We start from the raw sequence: 12,403 nt of genomic DNA, 5'->3' as shown, positions 1-12,403 counted from the left end.
TTTCAGCGAAAAAAAATGTCAAAAATCAACGAGTATTTTTAGCCACCTGAAACTTGTGAAAATAAGAATAAAAGGTCTACAAAACTGCATACCCAGAATTTTTTAAAAGTTCTGAACAAAAAGTTGGAAATTTTGCTTCATTTTCGTTTGATAATTTTAATTTTTTTGTGAATTTCGTACAAAGTTTGAAACATTGAGTTTGATTATTTTTGTAGCGCTATACTTTTAGAAACACAAAACAAAAAAAACTAAATACAAAAACTAAAAAAAAAAAAAAACAAACATAAAAAATAATAATAAATAAAAAAAAAATAAAATTAACTACAAAAAAAAAAAATAAAAATAAAAACAATAAAATTAAATACCAAAAAAAAACATACATACTTTAAATTAAATTAAATGTTTTGAATTCGTCCTGCACCTACTACGAGGGTCGTTTGAAAATTCCATGCAAAAAAAAAAACTATTTTACCTTCTTGTATTTTTAGACTTTTCGATTTTACACTTATACACTTCGTCCAACCCTGTTCTAGTTTGTTGATCCCTTCCTAATAATAGGATTTGTCCAAGTCTGAAGAATTGCAATCACCTCCTCGTTTGAATGAAATCTTTTTCCCGCCAGCTGTTTTCTCTATTTGGGGAACAAATAGTAGTCCGAAGGATGCGAGTCAGCCAAGTCTAAGTCCAAATAGAGGGGATGTGAAACGAGTTACGAGTTGAAGCCCTATTTCAATTAATTTTGCGACCACAACTGCTTGAGCAACAGCAGGTGCATTGACGCGATGAAAAAGGAAAATCACTCTATTTGATTCAAAACGACAAACACAAAGAAATATACCGATCTGGCTGAAAATTGGTTGCGATCTTCCAAGAGGTGCTACTAACTAAACATATCCTCGATAGGCGCTAGTAGTGCCATATCTCTGACTTTTCATGGAATTTTCAAACGACCCTCGACATGGGGGTTCCTTAAAATGAACTGCGTTTTTTTAAATTATACTTTTTAAGAAGTTTGCAAATTATTGATCGCTTGATCTTATAATTTTCAAACTATTGAGATTTTTTTATGACTTTCCGTTTTGAAAAGCGAATTCGGAAATTGGGAGCAAATGGAAGATTTCTTGTTTAGCAAAAATAATCTCAAACAGAAATTAATTGTGTGAAAATGCCGGAAAAACGAGGAGAAAAACGAAAAATTTCCTTGCGAGACGATCGTAGAATTGTAAGGTGGTTCAAAGAGAATCCCATGAAGTCAGCCATAAAAATTAAAAAAGAGGTGAATTTAAGAGGTGTGCTTTCGTTTTCATTGGGGGGAATTTTTACGTGCCGGGTCCCAAATCCAACGCACAACCAGATATCCTGGATTCCTTCGCCTTCTCATATTAGCTCGCTCTCGAAGGTATGTTCGGAAACTACTCAGCTGCTTGATATTGGCTAGCTCAGTCCCTCGATCTCAATCCTATAGAAAATCTGTAGGGGGAATTCAGAAGAGCCAAATGACTAACAATCAACAACTTTGGGAAATTGTTAAAGATGCGTGGCTGAAGATTCCGACTCAGCGATGTGAGCAATTGGTGGACTCAATGCCTCGCCGCTGTGCTGCCGTAATAAAAAATTAGAGAAATTCAACTCAATATTAGTTAACATTTTTTATCTGCAAACTTTGTAAATTCAGTTTTTCTTTAATTTTTCTATAAACTTGGTTGTCTATCTGTTGTTATAAAAAGTCTCGTTTTCGTTATAGAATTTATTTAAATCTGTGTGCAGTTAAATAATAGAATAATATTTCGAAATAATAATAAAAGCTTTCTAATCACATCATAGATTACAATTTTTTCGAAAAAGTCAAATATTTTTCTGGTACTGCTATTTTCGTGTTCGCAACTGTACGTCTCGCCTACGAGCATAAATACACTTGGGCATGCAATTTTGTTTGGTAAATGTTTTTTTCTTTTATAAAAACGACTGTTAAAATTTTGAACTTTTTTTGCTTTTGTTTTACACAACACTGTACATACTTTTTTCACAATTTTTTCTATCTATTACCTTTATACATAGATCAATAGATCCCATGCCGAGCACACCCAAAAAAGGCATGACACGTATGGCCCGTTCACGTGTACTTCGACGCAACACTATGGACTGTGCTTTACTCAATGAAATGTTCGTCAATGAGGAGAACAAGCGAACCAGCAAACGAGCACAGGATCTGTTGCGTGATGCCGAACGAGAACTTAAGAATTCCATGATTGCCACAACGTCAGCCAGTTATCATCCGCGAGGTTTAGGTATACCAGAAAATTCAAATCATCTAGAGTCGATGGACAAATGTACGCCCCTGAATTCTGATGTATGCCTGCGCGGCTCCTCGAAGGTGGTGGAGTCGTGCAATAGATATATGTGCGTGTCCTCGAGACCGATCGGATATCGTGCATCGGCGCCAGCGTCGGCATTTGTACAACAGCTGCGTAGTGAACGCACACCAGGCTTGAACATACGTAAAGAATTTCACGAGACTTTTGCCAATCTTATCAAATTAGGCAGTGTCGATCGCCAGGATGCCAAGGTATGGAATGAAATACATAACATATAAATATTTCTATTTGAGTTCCCAAGCAAACTTGATATTATCGGTTAAGTTTTCAGTCTAAACTGTCTCAGACGCGCGGAAAACAATTCAAAAATCTACAGTAAAGATAAGATATTCTTAATCTTCTGCCCCTTTTAAAACGCTATACTTGTAGATTGCGCCTGTCAACAAGGCGCAACGAGGTTCGCTTAGATTAATTTATTTTGTATGAGTAATATAAAATGTGCAAATAACTTCGTTTTACACCTAAAATGCAATGACCCATAAGAATCAATGAGCTATTAATAAATTTAATTTGAATTGGCATTGCGGCAACGGCGATGACCGAAACTTTGCTGCCCAATAGTGGCGCTCAACTCGAAAGAAGCCAATGACATGACAGCGGCAATTTTCATTGATTGATTGATTCAATTGATTTCTGGAGGTTTCGTATAGCAGGCAGTCGAATGTCGAAAGTCTAGCTTTTAACTCAAGGAAATTATTTTTACTAATGTTTTTAGATTGAAGCTTTTCCTCTGTCTCTAATTGGTAAAATTCGCAAATTTTCTTCAGTTTTAAACTCACAATATTTTCTCCCTTCAGCTTTCGCATGAGGAGCACACCTGGCAAGCAGAATTGAAAGATCTCATTTGGCTGGAGTTGCAAGCGTGGCAGGCAGATCGTACGATGGAACAACAGGACAAATATTTATTCACCGCGCGCCAAGCCGTGCCCGAACTGCTTTCACAAATCATAAACTACAAATTTCAGCCGCGCTACCAACGTGCCATGAGTGAAGTGAGCATGGATAGCGGCATCAGTACGGACAGCAATGCGAGTTGTAAGATATTGTTGCTCTTGCTTCAAATAAGAAGAAATATTTAATTTTTGTTGCTTTTGTCTTATAGCACCACAGCCTGGAAGAGTGTGCACTGGCTGCATGTCTCTCTACTGCAAAGAATGCATGGATCAGCAGGAGATCGCCATGAAAGAGGTGGAGGAGCTCCTGACTCGTTTGGAAGCCGCAGAAGCACTGTACCCTTCCTCGCAGGTCATGGGAGCTTTTCATCCAATTTACAAAAACGAAAACTTTGTTGGCCGCATTAAGGCTATGTGTCTGTGGTATAATATAACACGTCAGAATCATTTAAAGCTATGCATCTTTGGCAAAATATTGGCACGGTACCAAGAATAAATAATATTCAATATCTTTTTATAAGCGTACTAAAGGAAGTGTTAATTTCAGATTACAGAGTGAAAAGTTTTCTTGGCCGGTGCAGACATCATATGCAGGCACGGACAGCGGCACCTCCTCTGGTGTGGAAAACGATGACTCTGGCGTGAATTCTGTTGAGTCAACTAAAACTAGTTCTAGTCAAGCTACGCCTCAACGTAAACTTTCGTCTATTTTTACACCGCCTAAGGTACAGTTCATGTTGAATGATATCGCGCAAGTGCCCGGTGAAACGTCAAGTAGCAACGAGTAGGTCACTTCCTGTATGGGATATCTAAATTTGGTATTAATCCTTTTACCGCTTGTTTAATTTGCAGATCTACCTCAACTGAAGTTAGTCACTTGTCGTTGGAGCCATGTGGCTCGCTTTTACGTAAAAGTTCAATGCACGACATTAATATATTCAGTGTTGAACCGTTAACTAGCTGCAATGATGCTAACTCTTCAGCGTTATATAGGTAAGCTTATATCGGGTGTTTTTTTAAGAGCTTTAGAACTTAAAATGATAATAACTGATCACTCTCAGTTTAGAGTTATCGGATTTTAAATAGAAATAAAACAACGAAAACTTAAATTGATTGGGCAAACTTTATTATTTGTGTGTAAAACCATTCATGACATTTATTTTTTAAAAATAATCTTTTTCAAATATTGGCCGCAACTACGCCGTAATTCGGCCATCCGTAAACACCTATTTTGAAAGACTCACTGGAGGACTTCGGTTGGTATCTCGTGAATAACTTTAGTAATGTTGGCTTCCAATGCCTCAATCGAAGCTGGTTTATACACAAAGCATTTAGACTTTACATACCCCACAAATAAAAGTCCAAAAGTGTGATTTCACACGATCTTGGTGGCCAATCCACTGGTGCGAGGCACGAGACAAATTGCTCACCAAAACGACGACGCAGTAAATTCATTGTATGGATTGGGGCTGTAAGGCAAGTAGCGCCGTCTCGTTGGTGTCAAATGTTGTACAGATCACGAACTTCAAATTCCGGCATCAAAAAGCCAATTATTATGGTGCGAAAGCGTTCGCTATTCACTGTTACATTGGCCCCAGCCCAGTCTTTGAAGAAATATGGGCCGATTGCCGATAATTCCTCCAACCAAAGGTCGCACCAAACGATTGATTTTAATAATGCTCTTGAATGGCTTCGGGTCGCTGTCCTCAGCTCAAATGTGACAAGTATTGATGTAGCCATTAGGCCACCATAACCAATGGTGTCCAGCCCATAAGTTGGCCTAAGCACGCGATGAACACTTTTCACAGAGCGTCGATTTTCGTACTACAATTGTACGATTTGTAAACGTTGTTGAGGCGTAAGTCTTTCCATGATGAAATGTCAATGAGTACTCAAAAAATCATGTATTTAGTTTGGCAGTCGTCTCGCGTGATCTGTCAAAAAAGCCCTATTGAAGAAAGTACCTCCAATCTAATCACGCTTTATATATAAAATTGGCGCGTATACGCTTTTTGGGTGATCGGCCGAGTTCCTCCTCCTATTTGTGATGCACGTCTTGATGTTGTCCTCAAATGCACGAAGCTACAGTTTTAAGCTGTTTACTAACGGCAGGTATTTTTTATGAGAAACTTTTTATAAGAAAGATATACACTCGGAGGCTTGTCATTGCCTGCCGAGGGGAGACTGCTATCAGAAACCACTTTTTCTATCATTTTGGTGTTTCATTCACGGAAATTCGATTGTTCAGCGCGCTGTGTGGCAAGTTGCGTCATCTTGTTGGAACCAAATGTAGTCGATGTTTAGCTGAATAATTTATGGAAACAAAAATTCAGTCACTATGGCCCGATAGCGCTCGCTATTCGCCGTAACGGCAGCTCCTTTGTCACTTCGAAAGGAATAAACACCGATGATACCTGCCAGTGCTCTACGAACTTCGCGAACAGATTTGTTTTTTCAAAGCAAATTTCCACAATTTGGAAGCGTTGTTCTGGCTTTAAACGATTCATGATGATTTGCCCAACTTTACTGAACAGAAATGTCAACATAGTTTCCTGAGAACCTCCAAGGTAGCCATGAAATGCCGCACATCTCTTAAAGCGATGGCTGAGTCATTTTACCTAAGGGTAACATGGGTTTCTGCCCATCGCGACATTAGCCTGCAGAGCCAATGAACTAGCGAGACGTGACACCAAATTGACCGATGAGTTATAGACACTGACACAGACATACCCTTAGAAACATGTAAGCTATTTATTCTTGAAGAAATCGTAAGATCAGCGAACGACAGATGGCGTAATGAAACCACCTGAAAAATCGCCCGACAATTTAGTCGATTCTTAATGGTAAACGCACAGAATATCTTCTAAGCCAAAATAAGCACAGTCGTAGCACAGTTATAACGGGGCACTGTCTAAAAGCTATATAGATGAGGAAGAGTAGAAGACGATATCGCTACTTCTGTGCCATTGTCTTACTCAACCCAGGCGTAGGTTTACCATTCTAGGTAGAATATTTTTTAATGAATCGGAAGATTTTAGTTCTGCAGAAATCAGGGATATTCTAAAATTTTTGAAAAGCACACACTGGTTTTAGGAGAGATAGGGATAAGTTCCCCACGCGGCATCACAATGGGCTATGAGCCTGAGTGTGTACCATAGGACCACCGCTTCAACCTAACCTAATCTTGCCATTCTGAGCTGTCAAACCATAGCTATCGATATCATTAGTTCTCATGCAGCTAAAAAAACACCCGTTACATTGCAATCTTAATGCTTAATATATTCGATAACTTTTATTTTTTGTTTGCGCTTAGGAAGTTTATTGAAAACGTACTAAAGTCTCGTGGTCTAGCCAAAGCTTTGTCGTTCTTGAATAAATTGCACAATGTTGTGTTATACAAAGCACACATTTCGCTGGAGAAGCCTGGTACGGAGGACTATGACTTCGAGACTGAGCGACTTGATGAGGATGTGCCTCGCTTGGAGCCGGAAATCAGTCGTGAACAAATCGACGAATTGCGCCGCTTTGGTTATTGGAGTGACGAGGCCAAGTCCATCAACTTGCCCACATACATTCCCTCTTTTGTGTTTCTCAGCGGCATTCCTTTGCAATTTATGCACGAGTTTTTGCGTATGCGCTTGGAAACACGCCCCTCGAAGCCAAATCCACTTAGTTTAGAACAACTCATGAAGGAGTTACGTGAAGGCTTGACGTTGGCATTGACACATCGCGAACGCTATCAGCGTCACATAACGACGGCGCTGGTAGAAAATGAAGTAGAATTGGAGCGATATATGGGCATACTGAATCATTTTGACAAGACAGTACGAAAAGTATTTGAGGTAATGCAGTGGCTTGTATTTTTTTTATTTGGTTAAAGTTTATTTTGAAAATGTTAATTTCAGTTATATTTGGATTACATCGACCAATTGGTATTGCAATCAGGCCCGGAGGGCTACAAGAAATCTGCTTTGGAAAAAGAATGGATGTTTACCAAACTCATCAGTCCCATGATAAATGGCATGCACACGATTGCTGCAAAGAAGTTTTGTACGATAATTCGTAACTTATTGCGCAGCATATCGGATCGTTTGGTTAGTCGCGCCTCGGAACTGGACATTCAAATCGATGACACGGCACAACATGGTGAAAGTGATTTGAAGTGGCAACTGCTGACTATCTGTAGAGAGACGCAATCGCTCTTCACTGTGGAACGCGAGTGTTCGGTGAAGGTGCTTTTCTTTGCGAAGATGTTTTGTCGCGACGTCGAAACGACTGACTTCCATCGGGAACACTACGAAGATGATGTGATTAATCAGCAGAAAGACTTTGTGTGTGCGGAAATCAAGAAATCTTTTAAGTTACTACAAAAGGATGTTTTGGATGTGCGCAACAAATTTTCGAAAATAATCGAGCGTGTACAGGAACGTTGCGGTCCCGAAAAGTTGAGTGATTTGGATGATCAAGACAGGCAAGCCGTACTATCGCGCACACGCGAGATTTTGCATCAGGGCTATAAATTTGGTTTTGAATATAACAAAGATGTAATTCGGCTGTTTGAGCAGCGCATAATGGCGAAGAAAGATGAGTCGTGTGAGGTGGACTTGGCATTGGGTATTATTGATTTTGCGAAAATGTGGATGCATTTCGTAATGGAGCGTTGCGAGCGTGGACGTGGTATGCGCCCTCGTTGGGCGTCGCAAGGCCTAGAGTTCCTCATTCTTGCATGTGATCCGCAGATTACGCGCCATCTGGATGAGCGACAATTTGAAGAGCTAAAGAAACAAATGGACTGCTGTATATCACACGTGATTGGCATAACATCAGAGCCGGAGAAGATAGCGCGCAAAAAAGCCTCACCGCGTACACGAAAAACATCGTCGCCGGCTACAAGCCGCTCTCGTACGCCCACACGTACCCCCATGTCCGTAGGCACCGGCACCACCCCGAATACGCCATTAAGTTCGCCACAGTACAATAAATTCTTACATCCGCAATTCAGTTTGAAGGAGGAAGTTTTGCGAAATGCGGCCGACGGTACGCCGGAATACACGGACGCAGAGGGTCATGACTTGGCCGATAGTAATGGCAGCGCTACTGAAAAACTTAACGAATTGCGCCTAATCGTGCCACAATCGCCACCCATCTCAAAATCGCCCACTAATGGTAGCAGCTCTTCGTTAGCTCCACGGCAGGTGCGTGTGCGTGATGCTGTGAACCGTTTGGATTTGGAAATTGAGGAAAATCTGCGTGAACGCAATCTAATTGGCCATGTGAAGGCATTGAATACCTGTGATAAGGTGCAGATACGTGCACGTAGCGTGAATTTCCATTGGCACCGCGGCATTAAAGTGAGTAGTAATGAAAAGTAGTGATTGGGTTTATTAAAAAAAAATCTCTATCCACTGTAGATTGGCCAAGGTCGTTTTGGAAAAGTGTATACGGCAGTTAACAATAATACTGGCGAACTGATGGCTATGAAAGAAATCGCCATACAGCCAGGTGAAACGCGTGCGCTCAAAAATGTCGCTGAAGAGTTAAAGATTTTGGAAGGTATTAAACATAAGAATCTGGTGCGTTACTATGGCATCGAAGTGCACAGGGTGAGTGTCTAATATGTCTATAATGGTTTAACTATTGTGCTATATGAATAACTGCCGCCGAATGAAGAAAATCTTAAAATGTATGATTTTTTCTTAGACGATTTTTGTGCTGCTCGTACGTACGCGTATACTCGATAAGATGAGTTTTAGTAGGAAGCAACAGCTTAATGTATGTAGATGTGGACTAGTTAGGCATGCCTGTTTTTGCAAATGAGAATAAAGTTCTGGCGATCGAACTTCCTGCCTGTTTGGCTCACAACTTTCCATTGGCAAATAAAGGGAGACAAAAATTTCATTAGGAGGTTGGCAAATGCTCGGAAAAAGTACTTTAATTACTGATAATCTTATAGACACTGAATTAAATAAACAAATAAAAAGGCAGACGCATCAGTATTTTCTGTAATATGGAGATATTTTACACATTTTTCTTAAAATTTATTTTTTAGCAGGTTTACTCCGATAAATGAATTTCATAGGAACCACCCACTCCTTTTTTTGTTTTATATTGATGTAAAGGCACCATTTCTCATCTCCTGTGACGATTTAAAGCGCTGTTTGTGACCGCGTGTTGCACCCAGGCTCACAATTTTTCGGTAAATCCCATTGAATGAAGGTGATTGAGAATCGTTTTATGATCGCAGCTCATCTTTTCCGGCAGCTCACGACTGGTTTATTGACTGTTGCCCTTCAAAAGTGATTTGATACGTTTTTCATCGAATTCAGAAGCTCTTCCGCTGCCGGACGTGTCATCGACGCCAAAGTCGCCATTTTTAAACTTTGCGCATCATTTCCGTGCTGTAGACTCGTCTATGACATCCACTCCATACACGTCGCAAATGTCTCGGACTGCTTTGGCAGCTTTTTGACCTCGATGAAAAGCAGAGAAGATCAGGTGTCACAAATGTTGTTTTGTCCCTCCTGGGTATTCCATTTCTAAGCCTTAAAACTAATAAAAAATTTAATAACTCAAAAATATAATTAACATAGTTTTGTAGAGCAGAAAGAGTTCTATCGAACGAATACTTACCTTTTGACAAACAGCAAACAAATATATTAGTTGTACGTAAAATATAAGAAAATATGAAAACGCTATGAACTTATTCCCCAACCCAATAATTCATATCGCTGATTTAATATTTTTTGTGTATTGAAGCTTAACAAAATTCGTTGTTTGCTTTATTGATAACTTTTTACAGGAAGAACTTCTCATTTTTATGGAACTATGTTCTGAAGGTACTTTGGAAGCATTGGTCGAATTATCAGGCGGCCTACCTGAGGGTTTAATTCGGCGCTTCACAGTACAACTACTATCAGGTGTAGCTGAATTGCATCGGCACGGCATTGTGCATCGGGATATAAAGACTGCAAATATATTTTTGGTGGATGGAAGTAATAGTTTAAAACTAGGCGATTTCGGTTCAGCGGTTAAAATACAGGCGCACACCACCGTGCCAGGTGAACTTCAAGGCTATGTGGGCACACAAGGTAAGGGACAGAATATCGATAAAAACGGGAGTTATTGGAACAAAAAATAAAATAAAAATTATAAAAACATTTGCTACTGTATTGTTTTTGTATTTACTTTTCGTGTCTACAGCTTATATGGCGCCAGAGATATTTACCAAAACCAATAGTGACGGCCATGGACGTGCTGCGGATATCTGGTCTGTGGGCTGTGTGGTGGTTGAAATGGCATCGGGACAAGTAAGCAGCTCGCTCGCTTTTTCAAAACCAATTACATATAGAAATCGCATTGACCAATATTTATTGCCAATTTCAGCGTCCATGGGCACAATTTGACTCGAATTTCCAAATTATGTTTAAAGTGGGAATGGGTGAGAAACCGGAAGCGCCCGAAAGTCTTTCACAGGAGGGACATGATTTCATAGACAAATGCTTGCAACACGATCCAAAAGATCGTTTGAACGCTGTAGAATTACTGGAGCAAAACTTCTGCAAGGTACCCAAGTTTACAGCTTAGCTGGAATTTATACCATTAAAATGTTATTTGATTTTGCAGTATGGCCATGGCGATGAACAGAACTGTTGCGACCACACGCAAGAGCAAATACGACGCTCATTTCGGCGTAACGTCAATTTGAGATAACGCGTCGTAATGACGATCACAGTGACCTTGCTACTTAGTGCGTTAGATGCATTTGTGCTTGAATACAATACATACCTTTGTGAAAGTTTAGTGCGTATAAATGCAGTTGTATTATAAAAGTAGAACTCTTTCAGCGTCAAATTATGCAAAGCTTCCATGTAGAAACACACTTAGGAAGGGTACATCATCTATACATACATATATATTTATTTTAGCTCTTAGATATTAAAAAAGTTAACAGTGACTTAAGATGCGCCTTAACATGTTAGAACTAAATATCTGTGTGTGTATTTTGACTATGTTAACGTTAAGATTTTGATAGTATAAAATACGAAATTGTATGTATCTGTAAAGAATACACATTAAATGTGTAACTTAATCAAATATAAATATACTTGTAAAAGTTCAGCCTGCAGGCAATATATGCTCGAATTATTTCTTTTATAATGGGTGATTAGATTGGAGGTTGGTTGGTTGGTTGGTTAAAGTGGTGATTCTTCCAGAATCCAACTAGCGCTTCTGCTCCATTTTGTTGAGGTACTTCTTCCAATAGGGTGTTTTTGACAGATCACGCGTGACTACTGCCAAACTAAATACATACTTTTTTTGGGTATTCATAGACATTGCATCATGGAAAGATTTACGCCTGAGCAATGCTTACAAATCGTACAGTGGTATTATGAAAATTGACGCTTTGTGAAAAGTCTTCATCGCGCGTTCAGGCCAATTTATGGTATTCAGCGGTGAGGCCAATTTTTGGCTTAATGGCTATGTCAATAAGCAAAATTGCCGTATTTGGGCTGAAGAGAGCAACCGGCAGCCATTTAAGAACAGCCTTTACATCCATTGAAAGCAAAGACACAACCGTTTGGTGCGGCTAATCAGCTAGAGGAATCATCGACCCATGTTTCTTCAAAGACGAGGCTGGCGCCAATGTAACAGTGAATGGCGAACACTATTGCGCCATGATAAACGACTTTCTAATGCCGGAAATAGAAGCCAGTGATATTCACAGGGTCCACATTTGGTTTCAACAAGATGGCGCTACTTGCTTTACAGCCTGTGAAATAATAGATTTACTGCATCATCATTTCGGTGAGCAATTTATCCCTCGTCTCGGACCAGTCGATCGGCCACCAAGATCGTGTGATATCACACCTTTCTACTTTTATTTGTGGGGGTATGTAAATTCTAAATGCTTTGCGAATAAACCAGCTTCGATTGAGGCTTTGAAAGCCAACATTACTAAAGACATTCACGAGATACCGACGGAGGTTCTCCAGCGAGTCATTCAAAATGGGTGTTTACGGAAGGGCGAATTACGGCGCAGTTGCGACAAACATTTGAAAGCGATTATCTTTGAAAAATAAATGTCTCGAATGGTTATTTACAAAAATTGGAAAAAGCCCAATCAATTTGTTGTCA

At 39.7% G+C, this 12,403-nt stretch overlaps 1 protein-coding gene across 2 annotated transcripts in view; it reads left to right on the top strand.

The window, feature by feature from the left end:
- LOC128855217 (mitogen-activated protein kinase kinase kinase 4) overlaps positions 1–11,402 on the top strand; it is a 46,892-nt gene extending 35,490 nt beyond the window's left edge. For both annotated transcript variants that reach the window (XM_054089935.1, XM_054089936.1), the window contains exons 3-14: positions 2,059–2,566; positions 3,173–3,410; positions 3,478–3,751; positions 3,816–4,052; positions 4,121–4,261; positions 6,582–7,110; positions 7,174–8,619; positions 8,680–8,871; positions 10,068–10,356; positions 10,469–10,575; positions 10,652–10,831; positions 10,892–11,402. In XM_054089935.1, the coding sequence (XP_053945910.1) occupies positions 2,059–2,566; positions 3,173–3,410; positions 3,478–3,751; positions 3,816–4,052; positions 4,121–4,261; positions 6,582–7,110; positions 7,174–8,619; positions 8,680–8,871; positions 10,068–10,356; positions 10,469–10,575; positions 10,652–10,831; positions 10,892–10,978 (4,228 nt within the window). In that variant the 3' untranslated portion in view covers positions 10,979–11,402. The remainder of the gene's footprint in view (positions 1–2,058; positions 2,567–3,172; positions 3,411–3,477; positions 3,752–3,815; positions 4,053–4,120; positions 4,262–6,581; positions 7,111–7,173; positions 8,620–8,679; positions 8,872–10,067; positions 10,357–10,468; positions 10,576–10,651; positions 10,832–10,891) is intronic.
- Positions 11,403–12,403: the final 1,001 nt, after the last annotated feature.

The sequence above is a fragment of the Anastrepha ludens genome, chromosome 2 (genome assembly GCF_028408465.1).
Source record: "Anastrepha ludens isolate Willacy chromosome 2, idAnaLude1.1, whole genome shotgun sequence".
In the NCBI taxonomy this organism is placed as follows: Eukaryota; Metazoa; Arthropoda; class Insecta; order Diptera; family Tephritidae; genus Anastrepha; species Anastrepha ludens.
This window is presented reverse-complemented; position numbering and strand designations above follow the sequence as displayed.